The sequence below is a fragment of the Bufo gargarizans genome, chromosome 1, assembly GCF_014858855.1.
Source record: "Bufo gargarizans isolate SCDJY-AF-19 chromosome 1, ASM1485885v1, whole genome shotgun sequence".
Lineage (NCBI taxonomy): Eukaryota > Metazoa > Chordata > Amphibia > Anura > Bufonidae > Bufo > Bufo gargarizans.
Window position 1 is genome coordinate 182,770,175 of NC_058080.1, and position 15,540 is coordinate 182,785,714.

At 42.0% G+C, this 15,540-nt stretch overlaps 1 protein-coding gene across 1 annotated transcript; it reads left to right on the plus strand.

Moving 5' to 3' along the window:
• Positions 1-5,761: 5,761 nt before the first annotated feature.
• Positions 5,762-6,845, plus strand: LOC122942568 (E3 SUMO-protein ligase ZBED1-like). The gene is made up of 2 exons (XM_044300260.1): positions 5,762-6,093; positions 6,294-6,845. Exons 1-2 carry the CDS (start codon positions 5,791-5,793, stop codon positions 6,780-6,782), a joined length of 792 nt encoding a protein of 263 aa, XP_044156195.1. The 5' UTR covers positions 5,762-5,790; the 3' UTR covers positions 6,783-6,845.
• Positions 6,846-15,540: the final 8,695 nt, after the last annotated feature.

Below are 15,540 nucleotides of genomic sequence, written 5' to 3' on the forward strand. Positions count from 1 at the left end.
GACCCAGAGTGCCTGCTCATTGAATTCAGTAGGCACCTAGTTCTGATCACCACCCGCCGCGCGGTGGTGATTGGAAATACACATTACGTACCGGTACGTCATGTGTCCTTAAGTACCAGGGCATTATGATGTACCGGTACGTCATGTGTCCCCAACAGGTTAAGTACTTTGCCCAAAATGGGTGTTTTTTTTACGAACAGAATATGACAGCAGTATATAACCCTTGAATTTCACACATACAGATGCAGCAAGGGCTGTAAAATTTAGTATTTTGCCCAAAAAGGGTGTTTTTTAAAACCCAGAAAATTATAGCTGTATTTCTAGCTTAAATTGCATACTGACTAATACGGCAAAGGCACCAGATGTAGGATATTTTTTAAACCCAGATTATAATTGCAGTATTTCCAGCTTGGATTTCCATGTCACAAAAGCACATATGCAGTGCTGGTGCACTGAGCTTGCATAAAATGGCCGCCGCCACCCACCTAACTAACAGACGGATAAAAGTTATTTTTCTCTGTCACTGGGCTCAGGGCAGAGTAAAAAGATTGTGCACTGCACCCACACAACAAAATCTATGTAGATCGCTGAGTTCAATTGCAGTTCTGATTAAAGTTTCTTTCCTATTCTCTCCCTCACAGCAGCAGCATCCTATCCTTAAACTAAGCACAGCAGAGTGACGTGCAGCGCTACGTCATATTAATTATGGTGATCAGGTGTTCTGTCTCCTTGGCGTGAAATATGCTGTTAGTAGCCATTTTCTCCAATTGCCTCAAACTTCGGTAGTTTAAAGACTGCAGCCCCACCTCTTTCTTAGTCTCACATGCTCTGTAAAGCGATTTTTTTTTACAAACAGAATATGACAGCAGTATATAACCCTTTAATTTCACACATACAGATGCAGCAAGGGCTGTAAAATTGAGTATTTTGCCCAAAAAGGGTGTTTTTTAAAACCCAGAAAATTATAGCTATATTTCTAGCTTAAATTGCATACTGACTAATGCGGCAAAGGCACCAGATGTAGGATATTTTTTAAACCCAGATTATAATTGCAGTATTTCCAGCTTGGATTTCCATGTCACAAAAGCACATATGCAGTGCTGGTGCACTGAGCTTGCATAAAATGGCCGCCGCCACCCACCTAACTAACAGACGGATAAAAGTTATTTTTCTCTGTCACTGGGCTCAGGGCAGAGTAAAAAGATTGTGCACTGCACCCACACAACAAAATCTATGTAGATCGCTGAGTTCAATTGCAGTTCTGATTAAAGTTTCTTTCCTATTCTCTCCCTCACAGCAGCAGCAACCTATCCTTAAACTAAGCACAGCAGAGTGACGTGCAGCGCTATGTCATATTAATTACGGTGATCAGGTGTTCTGTCTCCTTGGCGTGAAATATGCTGTTAGTAGCCATTTTCTCCAATTGCCTCAAACTTCGGTAGTTTAAAGACTGCAGCCCCACCTATTTCTTAGTCTCACATGCTCTGTAAAGCGATTTTTACATTGCGATTCTCGCAGTATAAAAATGCTAATCGAATATAGTGCTGAATAGAATTATGTGCTGGAAGCCAATTTTTTAAATCTTTTCAAACTTCGTTAAATTTGACTCGCCCTTTATCACATGTGCACTTAAGCGATTTTTACATTGGGATTATCGCATTAATATAACAAACTAATTTAGCAAATTCACAAATATTTGCCCATATATTTGCGAAATATCACAAATTCGAATAAACTCTCTGCCGCTTATCACTATTGAAAAGCATTTTGTGCAGTGTAAAAATAGAAAATAATTAGGGCCTAATTGGCGTTCAGCTGTGCAGTGATATATTTTACAGCCCTGTTTGCCACATATTAGTGGCGAAATAAAAATATATTCGCCATCCAGCGTTGCACTTATCTGGTAAAAAGCCTTTTTTGTAGTGTAAAAGTATTAAAAAATGGGGGCCAAATTGCTGTTTAGCAGTGCAGTTATATGTGGAAAAGCCCTTTATGTGGTATGGACCGAATTACGCAGTGGGGACATATTTTGTGTTCTGTATGGACCGAATCCTATTATCCTTTCATTGGTGAAATGTTTTATTTCAAACATGTTATTGTTGGGGAAAATTGATGGGTGACTTTTGCCGTTTGTACCAAATTACTTACTGGTGAAATTCTTTGTGACACAGGCTTTCTTTGGAAAAATGTATGGGTGATAGTACACCTCCTTTTGCGGTATGGACCAAACTACTTAGTGGTGAAATTCTTTATGTGACACAGGCTTTTTTTTGGGTTAAATTTATGGATGACTGTACACCTCCTTTTGCGGGATGGACTGAATTACTTATTGGTGAAATTTTTTATGTGACACTGGCTTTTTTTTCCGGAAAATGTATGGGTGATTGTACACCTCCCTTTTGCGGTATGGACCAATTTACTTAGTGGTGAAATTCTTTGTGACACAGGCTTTTTTTGGAAAAATGTATAGGTGATTCTACACCTCCTTTTGCGTATGGGCTGAATTACGCAGTGGTGAAATTTCAAACAAACTCTGCTGCTCTGTATCGCTTGTGAAGTCAATGTCTCCAACTGTGCCCCTCGCGCAAATTTACACCAAATACATTATTTTCATGTACAGATCCAAGAATTATGTTGGAGGCATGTAGTGTATGCAAGCCATGTGCGACCCCTCTCATCACTCTCAAGCTGTTCTGCACCTAGTTAGCCTGGGTGAACTGAGTCACACAGGGGAGGAACTGCTCTGTATCCTTCAGCAAGAAATCGAATCCTGGCTATCTCCGCAACTACTGAAAATCAGAACCATGGTGACCGACAACGGAAAGAACATGGTGTCAGCACTGCGTCAAGGAGGGCTGAGCCATGCTCCCTGGTTGTCAAGCAGTTCCTGAAGTCTTCCACCCATCTGCAAGACATCCTAACAATGGCCAGGAAACTTTGCATGCACTTCAGCCAAGCACACCCTAATTGAGCTGTAGCGGCAGAACAACGTCCCCCAACATAGGCTGATATGTGACGTTTCCACCCGTTGAAATTCAACCTTCCATATGTTGGACTGACTATAGAAACAGAGAAAGGCCATCAACAATTTCTTGATGATCCAAGCGGACAGGAGTAGTCCCTTGTGTAACTTCGATGTCAGCCAGTGGCAGCTCATGTGTGACACCCGCCATTTGCTCAGGCCCTTTGAGGAGGCCATATTATTTGTCAGTCTCCAGGACTAAGAGATGAATTATGTCATTCCACTGCTTCATGTCCTGGAACAGATGCTGGTAAATCTGGCTGGTCAGTAAACTGGAGACGCGATGCCTAGAAAGATAGCGGCAGAGTTTGATACATTTGTCTGTCAAGATCTCTTTTTGCAGTCAGTGAACAGTAACATCATTTATCGCAAGGATATGCTAACACCAACTAATGGTGTGTTAACCCCCAGAAGTAGGTCATCAGCACGAAGGGGCAGTCATTTTCACAGCCCGAGGTATCCTCCCGGAAGCTTGACCTCTGCGCGTCGACAGCCCGCATTGCAAAGCTTGTCTAAAAGAAAAATCCCGCAGTTTACCCCCTTGGAGGAAACTCTTGATCCAACACAGGCTGCTTTGCTACTTCAAAAACAATGGACTCTGTACAACGTGACACCTAGGGCTGTCGAATATAATCGATGCAGCGATGCATCGCGATTCGACCCCCGGCGATTCTGCATCGATGCGGTTGCTTTAAATAATCGATGCATGTTGATGACGTCAGCGTCGCGTCCGCCGCGCAGAGCCGAGTCGGAAAAAAAAGTTTTTGGGCGCCTTCTTTCCCGCCTCCCGCCTCCCGCTGACGTGACAACAGTGACACCCCCCTCCCCCTGTGTCGCACACTCCGAGTCCCTTCATCCATCACAGGCAGCAGGACAGGAGACCCGCAGGTGCCACGTGCCAGCCAGACTCTGCCACCTTGTTGTGACAGGTAGGTGACCATCACACAGATACACCACTCACAGAGACTGCAGCTGGTCACTGCCTGTTATTACCGTACCTAAAAAAAAAAAATTGTGTCACCTCACCTGTCCGTTTTTCCTCACTCCTCAGGCTCAGTCCAGTCCACCACAGGCAGGAGGAGAATCGCTCCACCACCAGCAGCCAGCAGTGTTACTTTTTCTGTTGATCTCGTGGCAGGCTTAACCCTAAGTTCACACCTGAGCGTTTTACAGCGCGTTCAAACGCGCTGTAAAACGCTCAAGACATGAAAACCAATGCTTCCCTATGGGAATGGTTCACACCTGGGCGTTTTACAGCGCGTACGAACGCGCTGTAAAACGCCCGACGCTCAAACAAGTACTTGAGCTTCTTTGGGGCGTTTTGACGCGCGTTTGTGGCCATAGGACACTGCAGTCAATCACACAAACGCGCGTCAAACGCGCGTTTACTATTACAAAGAACGCGCATAAAAACGCGCGACAAAAACACGCGTAAAACGCGCGTTTGAGAAACGCTCAGGTGTGAAAGCAGGGTTAGGCTTAGTCACTCAAATTTTTTTATATTTTTTTTTCAAACTGACAGAGTTTGACAACATCATCGTCACGTCAAGACTTGTGTCATCCCTACTCACAAATTTACATAGATGCCTGGCATGCATTGCATTTGCTAGTAAATAAAAATGGCAGAAGTAGAACAAAAGGAACGAGAGATAAAAAATGCACCTAGCTTTTTAAAAGCAAACATCTGGGAACATTTTGGCTTTTATGAAAAAAGTAGGAAGCACGAATTGGACAAGTCATACGCTGTGTGTAAAATCTGTCACACAAAAATTAAATATCTAGGGAATACTACTAATCTGAGAAACCACGTCAGCCGTTTTCACCCAGAAATGCTAAAACCTACCACCACCACCACCAAGGAAATGAACCCAGATCAGCCAAGAATTGATGCAATGTTACAGTCAACTTTGCCGCCCAACTCTGAAAAGGTAAAGAGAATAACAAAAGCTGTGGCAGCTTTCATAGCGAAGGACCTGCGCCCTTACTCTGTTGTGGAAAACAGTGGGTTTCGCTACCTTTTGAAGACGATAGAGCCGCGTTACAAGATCCCGTCACGAAGTCACTTTACAGAAAACGTCATACCTGCACTCTACCACGAAACCAAAGCTAAGATAATTGCATCAATGAGCCAAGCAAGTCGAGTCGCAATAACGTGTGATTCCTGGACTTCAGTCACGACAGAGTCTTATGTTACAATAACAGCACATTACGTTAGTAAGGACTGGCAGATTTTGTCGCATTTACTGCAAACGAGAGCCATTTATGAGTCTCACACGGGTGCTCATCTGGCAGAGCTACTTTCTCATGTTGTGGAAGAATGGCAGCTGTCCGATAAATCTGTAGTGCTTGTGACCGACAACGCGTCAAACATGATAGTTGCAGCTCAAGTTGGAAAATTCCCCCATGTGAAATGCTTCGCCCATACACTGAATCTTGCATCCCAGCGAGCGTTGAAACAAGTGGCCACTCTCTCTAGGCTTCTTGGCAGAGTACGTCGGATATCCACATTCTTTCACCGCAGAACTAGAGCAAGCCACTGTCTAAAAGAGAAACAGAAATGTCTTGGCCTGAAGAATCATAAGCTGATAACTGATGTGGCAACAAGATGGAACAGTGCATACGACATGGTCGAGAGGTTCTTGGAACAACAACCTGCAGTCTGTGCCACCTTGCTGTCTCCAGAAGTCAGAAGAGGAGAGTCCGATCTCTGCACTCTAAACAAAACAGATGTGTCAAATGCAGAGGACGCCGTGAGTGCATTAAAGCCAATGAAGGATGCAACCATGCTGATGTCAGAAGAGCGCAATCCAACAGTTTCTCTCATTGCCCCTATAAATGCACAACTTCTCCAGAGCATGACAGACACGATGGGAGACACACCCATGATCCATGAGATCAAGAATTCTATTAGAACAGATCTCCAGAAGAGGTACAGCAGTGAGGCCGAGAAGAAGATCCTTCATACAGCCTCTGCACTGGATCCTCGCTTTAAGGGACTGCCTTTCATCCTCACAGATGAAGAAAGATTGGAGATATTTAAAGGAGTCACTGAGGAAGCTGCATCCTTGGAGGTAATTAAATTAATTTGAAGAATTCCATCATGTTTCTTCTTGAAACGACAGTAGCACTACCACGCTTCTGAATCTGATGCGATGCGGGAACTGTACTGTCCGTTTCCTGTGCTTTTTCATCACCCCATCAGAATCAAAGGCATTGACATTTGTGTTTTTACTTATTGTTTTTTTTCCGTTTCTTTTTTGTTCAAACACAGATTACATCAGATGAGAGTGAGAGGACACAAGAGGATCATCAAGTGCCTAGAAGAAAACAAACTCTGGAAGAAGAGGACAGTTCACCCATCGAAGACAACCATTCTGAATCTCCACCATCTCCTCCCAAAAAGGCCAGATCGCTGCTCGTGAGTTTGCTGGGACAGTCTTTCACTGACACTGAAGGTACAATAGAACCCAAAAAGACCCCCTATGCCAAGGCTGAAGAGGAAATGGAAAACTATTGTAAAGCCCCACCTCTGCCTCTCACTGAGGACCCTTTGAACTGGTGGCGTGAGCATGAGGTCATATTTCCCCTCCTTTCTCGGCTGTCAAAGCAATACTTGTGTATCCCAGGTACAAGCGTGTCTGCAGAGCGGGTTTTCTCCACTGCAGGAGATGTGGTAACTGCAAAAAGAAGCGCCCTCAAACCAGACCATGTAGATCAATTGGTGTTCTTACAGAAAAATCTACATGTTCCCAAATGCTGAGCAGTGTTTTTAATTTTATAGATTTTGTTTATAGCATTGTCTCTGCCACTGAAATTTTTTATTTCTCTGTCTCCCCTGCCAGACTCCCCTTTTCCCTTCCCCTCCCCTTTTCCCCCTTCCCCTCCCCTTTTCCCTTTCCCTCCCCTTTTCCCTTTCCCCTTTCCCTCCGCTTTTCCCTTTCCCTCTCCCTCCCCTTTTCCCTTTCCCTCTCCCTCCCCTTTTTCCCTCTCTCTCCTCCTTTCCCTTTTTTTTCCCCTCTCTCCTCCTTCTTTCCTCCCTCTCTCCTCATTCTTTCCTTCCTCCCTCTCTCCTATAACAAAGTCACTGACTGTGTTATAGGTTCACTGACTCACTGTGATGTTTTACAGTCAGGAACTGAAGTGCTCCTTTTTTTGTAGGTACTGTTTAATATTATATAATATATAATATATATTATATGGTAAAACTATTGTAAAACTTATAAACTAACTGCACCAGCCAGGCCAGCACAACAGTTTAATGTTACAGAGACACTGACAGTACTGTTTTAAATAAATACTGTTGTCTGCTGCACTGTTTTGTTCATTCAGACTTTGCTATATGATATGCAGGGAACTTGGTATGATTTGTTTAAATAGCAGATACAAATAAATATTTTTGTGCAATTTCTGACTGATTGAATTAATTTTTTGATGTAAAATTGAAAAACAAGGGGACTTGGGTAATAATCTTGATGCATCGTGATGCATCGCCGAATCGAATCGAATCGTGGACTTGATAATCGTAATCGCATCGAATCGTGAGACGAGTAAAGATGCGCAGCCCTGGTGACACCTATGTATAATTTCTAATACACCAGACTAAAAGAGTATTCCAAGTACCTGTCTGCCCACATATCTGCCGAGAATCAGAAGGGTCTTGCTATTGAAGTGGGCTCACAGCTGAACCTAAATGCCAAATTTTCCTGTTTATCTGGACCCAAATGAAAGGACAGAGATCCACTGGCTATACTCATACAGATTTCATCCAAGCCTCCACTCACCAAGGCAAGCAAAGAGGACCGGATTGTGTGGACCGGTTGGTTCTGCCGGACGTAAAAAGATGACGATCAATTGGAGGTGTTACCAAAGACATTTACTTGCCTCCCGCTCTTCCTGTATAACGGCTCCGAGGCGCTCACGGCTATCGTAGGAAACTTTGACTGTTGCTTCGGTAAGCGGGTGATCAGTTCTCAGGACCTTACATGGCTAGCAGCGATGTGGACCGGGTAGGACATGTCTGGATCAGTGTCGGCCACAGAGCTTGTTTTTTCTGTGCCCGTTGAACCTTGCATCATATGCCATTCACGCAGAGGACTTCAAGACTTTATGGAATGATATTCATAAATCAAAGGACGAGGTCACGTTGAAGGAAGAGGACAATTTATTTTAATGTCTTTACTCGCAGTTCTTCAGACACTTTAGAATCCACTTATAAGCAACCCAGCTCTTCAAGGTGACGGCATCTGCGGCATCAGCGCATTGTGAAGTTCCTCAGTGAGGACTACCTAATCCGAGTATTGGTATTCATCACTGAGCTGGCTATCAATAACATCCAATATTGAACACATGGACGACTCTCCTCTCGAACCTTGTCCACAATGTTCGGGACACCCCGGAAGTCTTACAACCAAATCACACAACTTTTCTGTAGGACACCTTACTATAGTCACTTGGGTCATAGTCATCTGTTAGCTCCAAGAATTTTGTGCAAGGTTATCTGACAGTTAAAGAGGTTGTCAGATCTAAAAAATAAAAATAAAAATTGGAAAATCATTGTTGTTTTAGCCAATTAGAAAGCATTAACTTTCCAAATAAATCAGTAGGAATTAAAGCAAAGTGTGATTCATAAGAAAAAATGCTACCAAGTGTCTATGAGCCACAGGCATAATCATCTAAATTGGGCATCATAATGACCTCTGTAGTTTGATATGTTAAAAGAGGGCACTGCTCTGCTAATAAATAAATAATTTTAGAGTGGCCAACAACCAGTCCCCAACCCATAGAACAAGGGTAATTTAGCAATACTATTGTTGGAAACTTAACTTTGTACTGTAGTCTGATTATAACTAATGGCTTGTGTGTATTTAAAATTTATAGGGCTAAAAAGTTTCATGCATCACTAAATCCAATTATTTTGCGCATAATATTTTGGGGACTTTTGAAAAATATGTATAAACTATGCATAATGTTGTTCTGTGGTTGAAAACATTGTGAGCCAAAAATGTATTTTAAATGGAAAAAAGTAGCAAACAAAATAAAATTCTGTTGAACAAAGAGCACAGCTTTTGTGATAATAATTCCAGCGTATTTCAGTTCTTTCTGTGAAGAAACTGCACAACATTTTTGGAAAATCAGAGGGGCACAGTGCTGGACAATAAGATTAAAATCAGGATTAGCTGCTGACCAGAATGGCAAAGAGTGTAAACACATTTTCTTGTACAATGTGATGAACGATGTTCAACTGGACCAATAAATCATAGAGACAGTCTACTCTTTCAATGACACTTGGTCCTATTCATCAGGGGAGAATACTACATTATTTTGGATAAAACCAAGGTGATGGCGGTAAAAAGCTTAAGCTTTGAATCCATCCAGACTGTACATTCTTCTGATAACATTCATAATTCTTTGATTAGCGTCATTTCCTCACTTGTGTTTTAATAAATTAATCACGTTGACTATTAGGATTTTCCAGAGGGCAGATGTCTACAGACTGTACAGAGATGTCTACTCATATTTTATAAAATGTTATAATAATTTGGAATCATATTAAAGGAATTCTGTCACTACAATCATTGCAGTGAATCAGACCTTCAACATGTGGGGAGATTAGTAGAAGCTAGCAGTCTTGGTTACATCCCTATCTGTGGCTTTATTCAATATATATACAAATGAGCCTCTAAGAGCAACGAGGGAGTTACTGTTACACCTGGAGGCTCATTTCTCCCTGCTGCAGCTGTGCACCCTGCACTTTGATTGGCAGGGCCAGACAATGTAAACATAATCACTCCTGACTTCTCCTAGTCTCATGTCTTTGCCATGTGCTTCAATATCTGTTGCAGGCACAGTACAGGAAAAAGGTTTGCCAGCAGTTCTTCTCTGTATTGCACTGGGAACTGAAGAACATGGCAAAGGCACAAGACTGGGAGAAGTCAGGGCCAGGCTTGATGATGTTCACACTGTCTTGCCCTGTCAAATACAATTGCAGGAGGCATGGCATCAGTAGGGAGAGCTAAGTCTCCAGGAGTAATGGTATTGAAAATTTGCATATATAAAAAATTCTGTTTTATCAGAAATATAGCCACAGATAGGTATGGGACTGAGACTTCTAGAAAGATATCCATGTTACATCCATTTTTTGTGGATCCTTTGACTTTAATAGATATGTGGTATGCATTTTGCAGCCAATTATAGGACATGTATAGGACATGCGGAATGGACATATGGATGATCTGTGTGCTTTCCCCATCCATGTATCTGTTCCGCCAAAAAATAGAAAATGTCCTATTCTTGGCCACAAAATGCAGTCCACAGACCCATTTAAGTCAATGGATCTGCAAAAAAACACATGCAACATGGACGTCACATGCACATCATCCATATTTTGTGGATCCCCATTTTGTGGACTGCAAGATACGGTTGTCTGCCTGCGGTCTTACTTTATTTTCGATTACAGTTGGTTAATTGATATATGGCATAATGTTGGCTATATATGGTAGCATAGTGGCTCAGTGGTTAGCACTGGTGCCTTGCAACGCTGGGCTCTTTGGTCACCATCTGCATGGCGTATGTACAGTACAGTTGCAAGAAAAAGTATGTGAACCCTTTGGAATGATATGGATTTCTGCGCAAATTAGTCATAAAATGTCATCTGATCTGAATCTAAGTCAAAACAATAGACAATCAATCACAGTCTGCTTAAACTAATAACATACAAATAATAAAATGTTACCATGTTTTTATTGAACACACCATGTAAACATTCACAGTGCAGGTGGAAAAAGTATGTGAACCCTTGGACTTAATAACTGGTTGAACCTCCTTTGGCAGCAATAACTTCAACCAAATGTTTCCTGTAGTTGCAGGTCAGACGAGCACAACGGTCAGGAGTAATTCTTGACCATTCCTCTTTACAGAACTGTTTCAGTTCTGCAATATTCTTGGGATGTCTGGTGTGAATCGCTTTCTTGAGGTCATACCACAGCATCTCAATCGGGTTGAGGTCAGGACTCTGACTGGGCCACTCCAGAAGGCGTATTTTCTTCTGTTTAAGCCATTCTGTTGTTGATTTACTTCTATGCTTTGGGTCGTTGTCCTGTTGCAACACCCATCTTCTGTTGAGCTTCAGCTGGTGGACAGATGGCCTTAAGTTCTCCTGCAAAATGTCTTGATAAACTTGGGAATTAATTTTTCCTTCGATGATAGCAATTCGTCCAGGCCCTGACGCAGCAAAGCAGCTTCAAACCATGATGCCACCACCACCATACTTCACAGTTCGGATGAGGTTTTGATGTTGGTGTGCTGTGCCTCTTTTTCTCTACACATAGTGTTGTGTGTTTCTTCCAAACAACTCAACTTTGGTTTCATCTGTCCACACAATATTTTGCCAGTACTGCTGTGGAACATCCAGGTGCTCTTGTGCAAACTGTAAATGTGCAGCAATGGTTTTTTTGGACAGCAGTGGCTTCCTCTGTGGTATCCGCCCATGAAATCCATTCTTGTTTAGTGTTTTACGTATCGTAGATTCGCTAACAGGGATGTTAGCATATGCCAGAGACTTTAGCTGAGACTCTAGGATTCTTCTTCACCTCTTTGAGCAGTCTGCGCTGGTTCTTACAGTCATCTTTACAGGACGTCCACTCCTAGGGAGAGTAGCAGCTCTCCATTTATAGACAATTTGTCTTACCGTGGACTGATGAACAGCAAGGCTTTTGGAGATACTTTTATAACTCTTTCCAGCTCTATGCAAGTCAACAATTCTTAATCGTAGGTCTTCTGAGAGCTTTTTTTTTTTGCGAGGCATTATTCACATCAAGCAAAGCTTCTTGCGAAAAGCAAACCCAGAACTGGTGTGTGCTTTTTATAGGGCAAAGCAGGGCAGCTGTAACCATCTCATCTCATTGATTGGACTCCAGTTGGCTGACACCTCACTCCACTTAGATCTTGGAGATGTTGTTAGTCTAGGGGTTCACATACAATTTCCACCGGCACTGTGAATGTTTACATGGTGTGTTCAATAAAAACATGGTAACATTTAAATATTTGTGTGTCATTAGTTTAAGCAGACTGTGATTGTCTATTGTTGTGACTTAGATGAAGATCAGATGAAATTTTATGACCGATTTGTGCAGAAATCCATATCATTCCAAAGGGTTCACATACTTTTTCTTGCAACTGTATATTTTCCCCATGTTTGCGTGGTTTTCCTCCCACACTCCAAAGACATACTTAGGCCTCATGCACACGACCGTTTGTGATTTGCGGTCTGAAAAAGACGGATCCACAAAAAATACGATGACGTCCGTGTGCATTCCGTATTTTGCGGAACGGAACAGCTGGCCCCTAATAAAACAGTCCTATCCTTGCCTGTTATGCGTACAATAATAGGACATGTTCTACTTTTTGGGGAACGGAAATACAGACATACGGAAACGGAATGCACATGGAGTACCTTCTGTTTTTTTTGCGGACCCATTGAAATGAATGGTTCCGTTTACGGTCCGCAAAAAAAACCTGGAACGGACACGGAATCAAATATGTTCGTGTGCATGAGGCCTTATAAGGAACTTAGATGCTAATGTCTGTAAAGTACTGCAGAATATGTCAGTGCTATATAAATGAGCAAAATAAACATAATGGCATAAGAATTAAATCATTCCATGAAAACAAAGTGGCTTCCAAATTTTTTGTAAGTCTCTAAAAGTTCAAGATAAAGATTATGCAACTTAGAGCCCATTTTAGGAATTTTAGGACGGAATGCAAAACGGAACCCTTTAATAAAAAATAACCCTTTAAGAGGCATTCCAATTTGTTCTGTCCTAATACATGTCTATGGCAAAATATTACGGTTTTGTTTTTTCTGCCATGCACAATGGTAAAAACCGGAACTGTTATATATGCCCATAGAAATATATTAGGATGCAGCAAAACGGAATGCCTCTTAAAGGGATCTGATTTGCATTCCTTCCTAAAATTCTGTTATATTCCATTATAACTCTGTTATAACAAAGCACTATAACGGAATTTCTAACAGTAATGCAAACCTAAGATGCTTCTTTTTTCCACATAGAAGTGCTACAAAAAAGCTGATCAGATGCGTACTAAAACAACGGTTGAGTGCATGAGCTCTTGTTAGTAGACCTTTATGCATTATATTTTGAGACATATAGAGATGGCCTTGCGGTTCGCCCGGCGGTCGTTTCACGGCGAACTTTGCTCTTTCGCGATTTGCCGAACATGTGAACATATGGCAATATTTGAACGCACCATATCTTTTTGCATAGCGCTGAACATTGACCCATGACACATCCATCAGGTGGGACAGGACAGCCAATTGTGATGTTTCAGCACATGGACACACCTCCAACTTTATAACAGAACCCTATCTAGCAGCCATTCTACATTATGTGTTTTGCCAGTGTAGGGAAAGGTTGCATTTTGGAGCAGGGACAGTTAGTGACACTAAATGCTAGCTAACAGGGGACAAAAAAGTATTTTTAAGGAATGGTAAAGTTGTGCTATTGATAGTTGTGATATAGAGGGGTGTGATATATTATAATATACTTTCTAACATAGAAATTATATTATAGTGTATTTGTATTGTGCACCACTTGTGAGCGGTTCTGCTGTGATACCGCAGCTATATAGAAGGACAAACGCTATTGAAGTAACTGATAGCAACGGGTGTGATATACCTTTTGCCCCCCAAAAAACTGCTTCAGGGCTGCGATATACCTTCTTTCACAAAATCCTGATTGAGGGGTGCTATAAACCTGATTCTGCCAAATAATGATTGAGGGGTGCCATATACCTTCTTCCACAAAATACTAATTGAGGGGTGCTATTGCTATATACCTTCTTCCACCAAATACTTATTGAGGGCTGCGATACACCTGCTTCCACAAAATACTGATTGAGGGGCGCCTCATACCTGTTTCTCCAAATACTGAGTGAGGGGTGCTATATACCTGTTTCTGCCAAATACTGATTGAGGGGTCGCTATATACCTGTTTCTGCCAAATACTGATTGAGGGGTGCCATATACCTTCTCTGTTATAACAAAGCACTATAACGGAATTTCTAACAGTAATGCAAACCTAAGATGCTTCTTTTTTCCACATAGAAGTGCTACAAAAAAGCTGATCGGGTGCGTACTAAAACAACGGTTGAGTGCATGAGCTCTTGTTAGTAGACCTTTATCCATTATATTTTGAGACATATAGAGATGGCCTTGCGGTTCGCCCGGCGGTCGTTTCACGGCGAACTTTGCTCTTTCGCGATTTGCCGAACATGTGAACATATGGCAATATTTGAACGCACCATATCTTTTTGCATAGCGCTGAACATTGACCCATGACACATCCATCAGGTGGGACAGGACAGCCAATTGTGATGTTTCAGCACATGGACACACCCCCAACTTTATAACAGAACCCTATCTAGCAGCCATTCTACATTATGTGTTTTGCCAGTGTAGGGAAAGGTTGCATTTTGGAGCAGGGACAGTTAGTGACACCAAATGCTAGCTAACAGGGGACAAAAAAGTATTTTTAAGGAATGGTATAGTTGTGCTATTGATAGTTGTGATATAGAGGGGTGTGATATATTATAATATACTTTCTAACATAGAAATTATATTATAGTGTATTTGTATTGTGCACCACTTGTGAGCGGTTCTGCTGTGATACCGCAGCTATATAGAAGGACAAACGCTATTGGAGTAACTGATAGCAACGGGTGTGATATACCTTTTGCCCCCCAAAAAACTGCTTGAGGGCTGCGATATACCTTCTTTCACAAAATCCTGATTGAGGGGTGCTATAAACCTGATTCTGCCAAATAATGATTGAGGGGTGCCATATACCTTCTTCCACAAAATACTAATTGAGGGGTGCTATTGCTATATACCTTCTTCCACCAAATACTTATTGAGGGCTGCGATACACCTGCTTCCACAAAATACTGATTGAGGGGCGCCTCATACCTGTTTCTCCAAATACTGAGTGAGGGGTGCTATATATCTGTTTCTGCCAAATACTGATTGAGGGGTCGCTATATACCTGTTTCTGCCAAATACTGATTGAGGGGTGCCATATACCTTCTTAAACAAAATGCTGATTGAGGGGTACTATTACTATATACCTTTTTCTACCAAATACTTATTGAGGGCTGCGATACACCTGCTTCAACAAAATACTGATTGAGGGGTGCTATTTACCAGTTTCCACAAAATACTGATTGAGGGGTGCCATATACCTTCTTCCACAAAATACTGATTGAGGGGTGCTAATGCTATATACTTTCTTCCACCAAATACTTTTCGAGTGCTGCGATACACCTGCTTCCACAAAATACTGATTGAAGGGTGTCATATTCCTGTTTCCGCCAAATACTGATTTTGGGGTGCTATATACCTGTTTCTGACAAATAATGAATGAGGGGTTCCATATAACTAGAGATGTCCTGAACTATTCGCCAGCAAACAGTTCCCGGCGAACATCGCTTGCTCTCGTTCGCCA

Excerpts from the sequence above, each read along its gene's own strand:
- LOC122942568 (XM_044300260.1), top strand. The coding sequence starts at position 5,791 with ATGAAGGATGCAACCATGCTGATGTCAGAAGAGCGCAATCCAACAGTT. Across the intron at positions 6,094-6,293 it reads AGGAAGCTGCATCCTTGGAG|ATTACATCAGATGAGAGTGA; the intron begins GTAATTAAATTA and ends GTTCAAACACAG.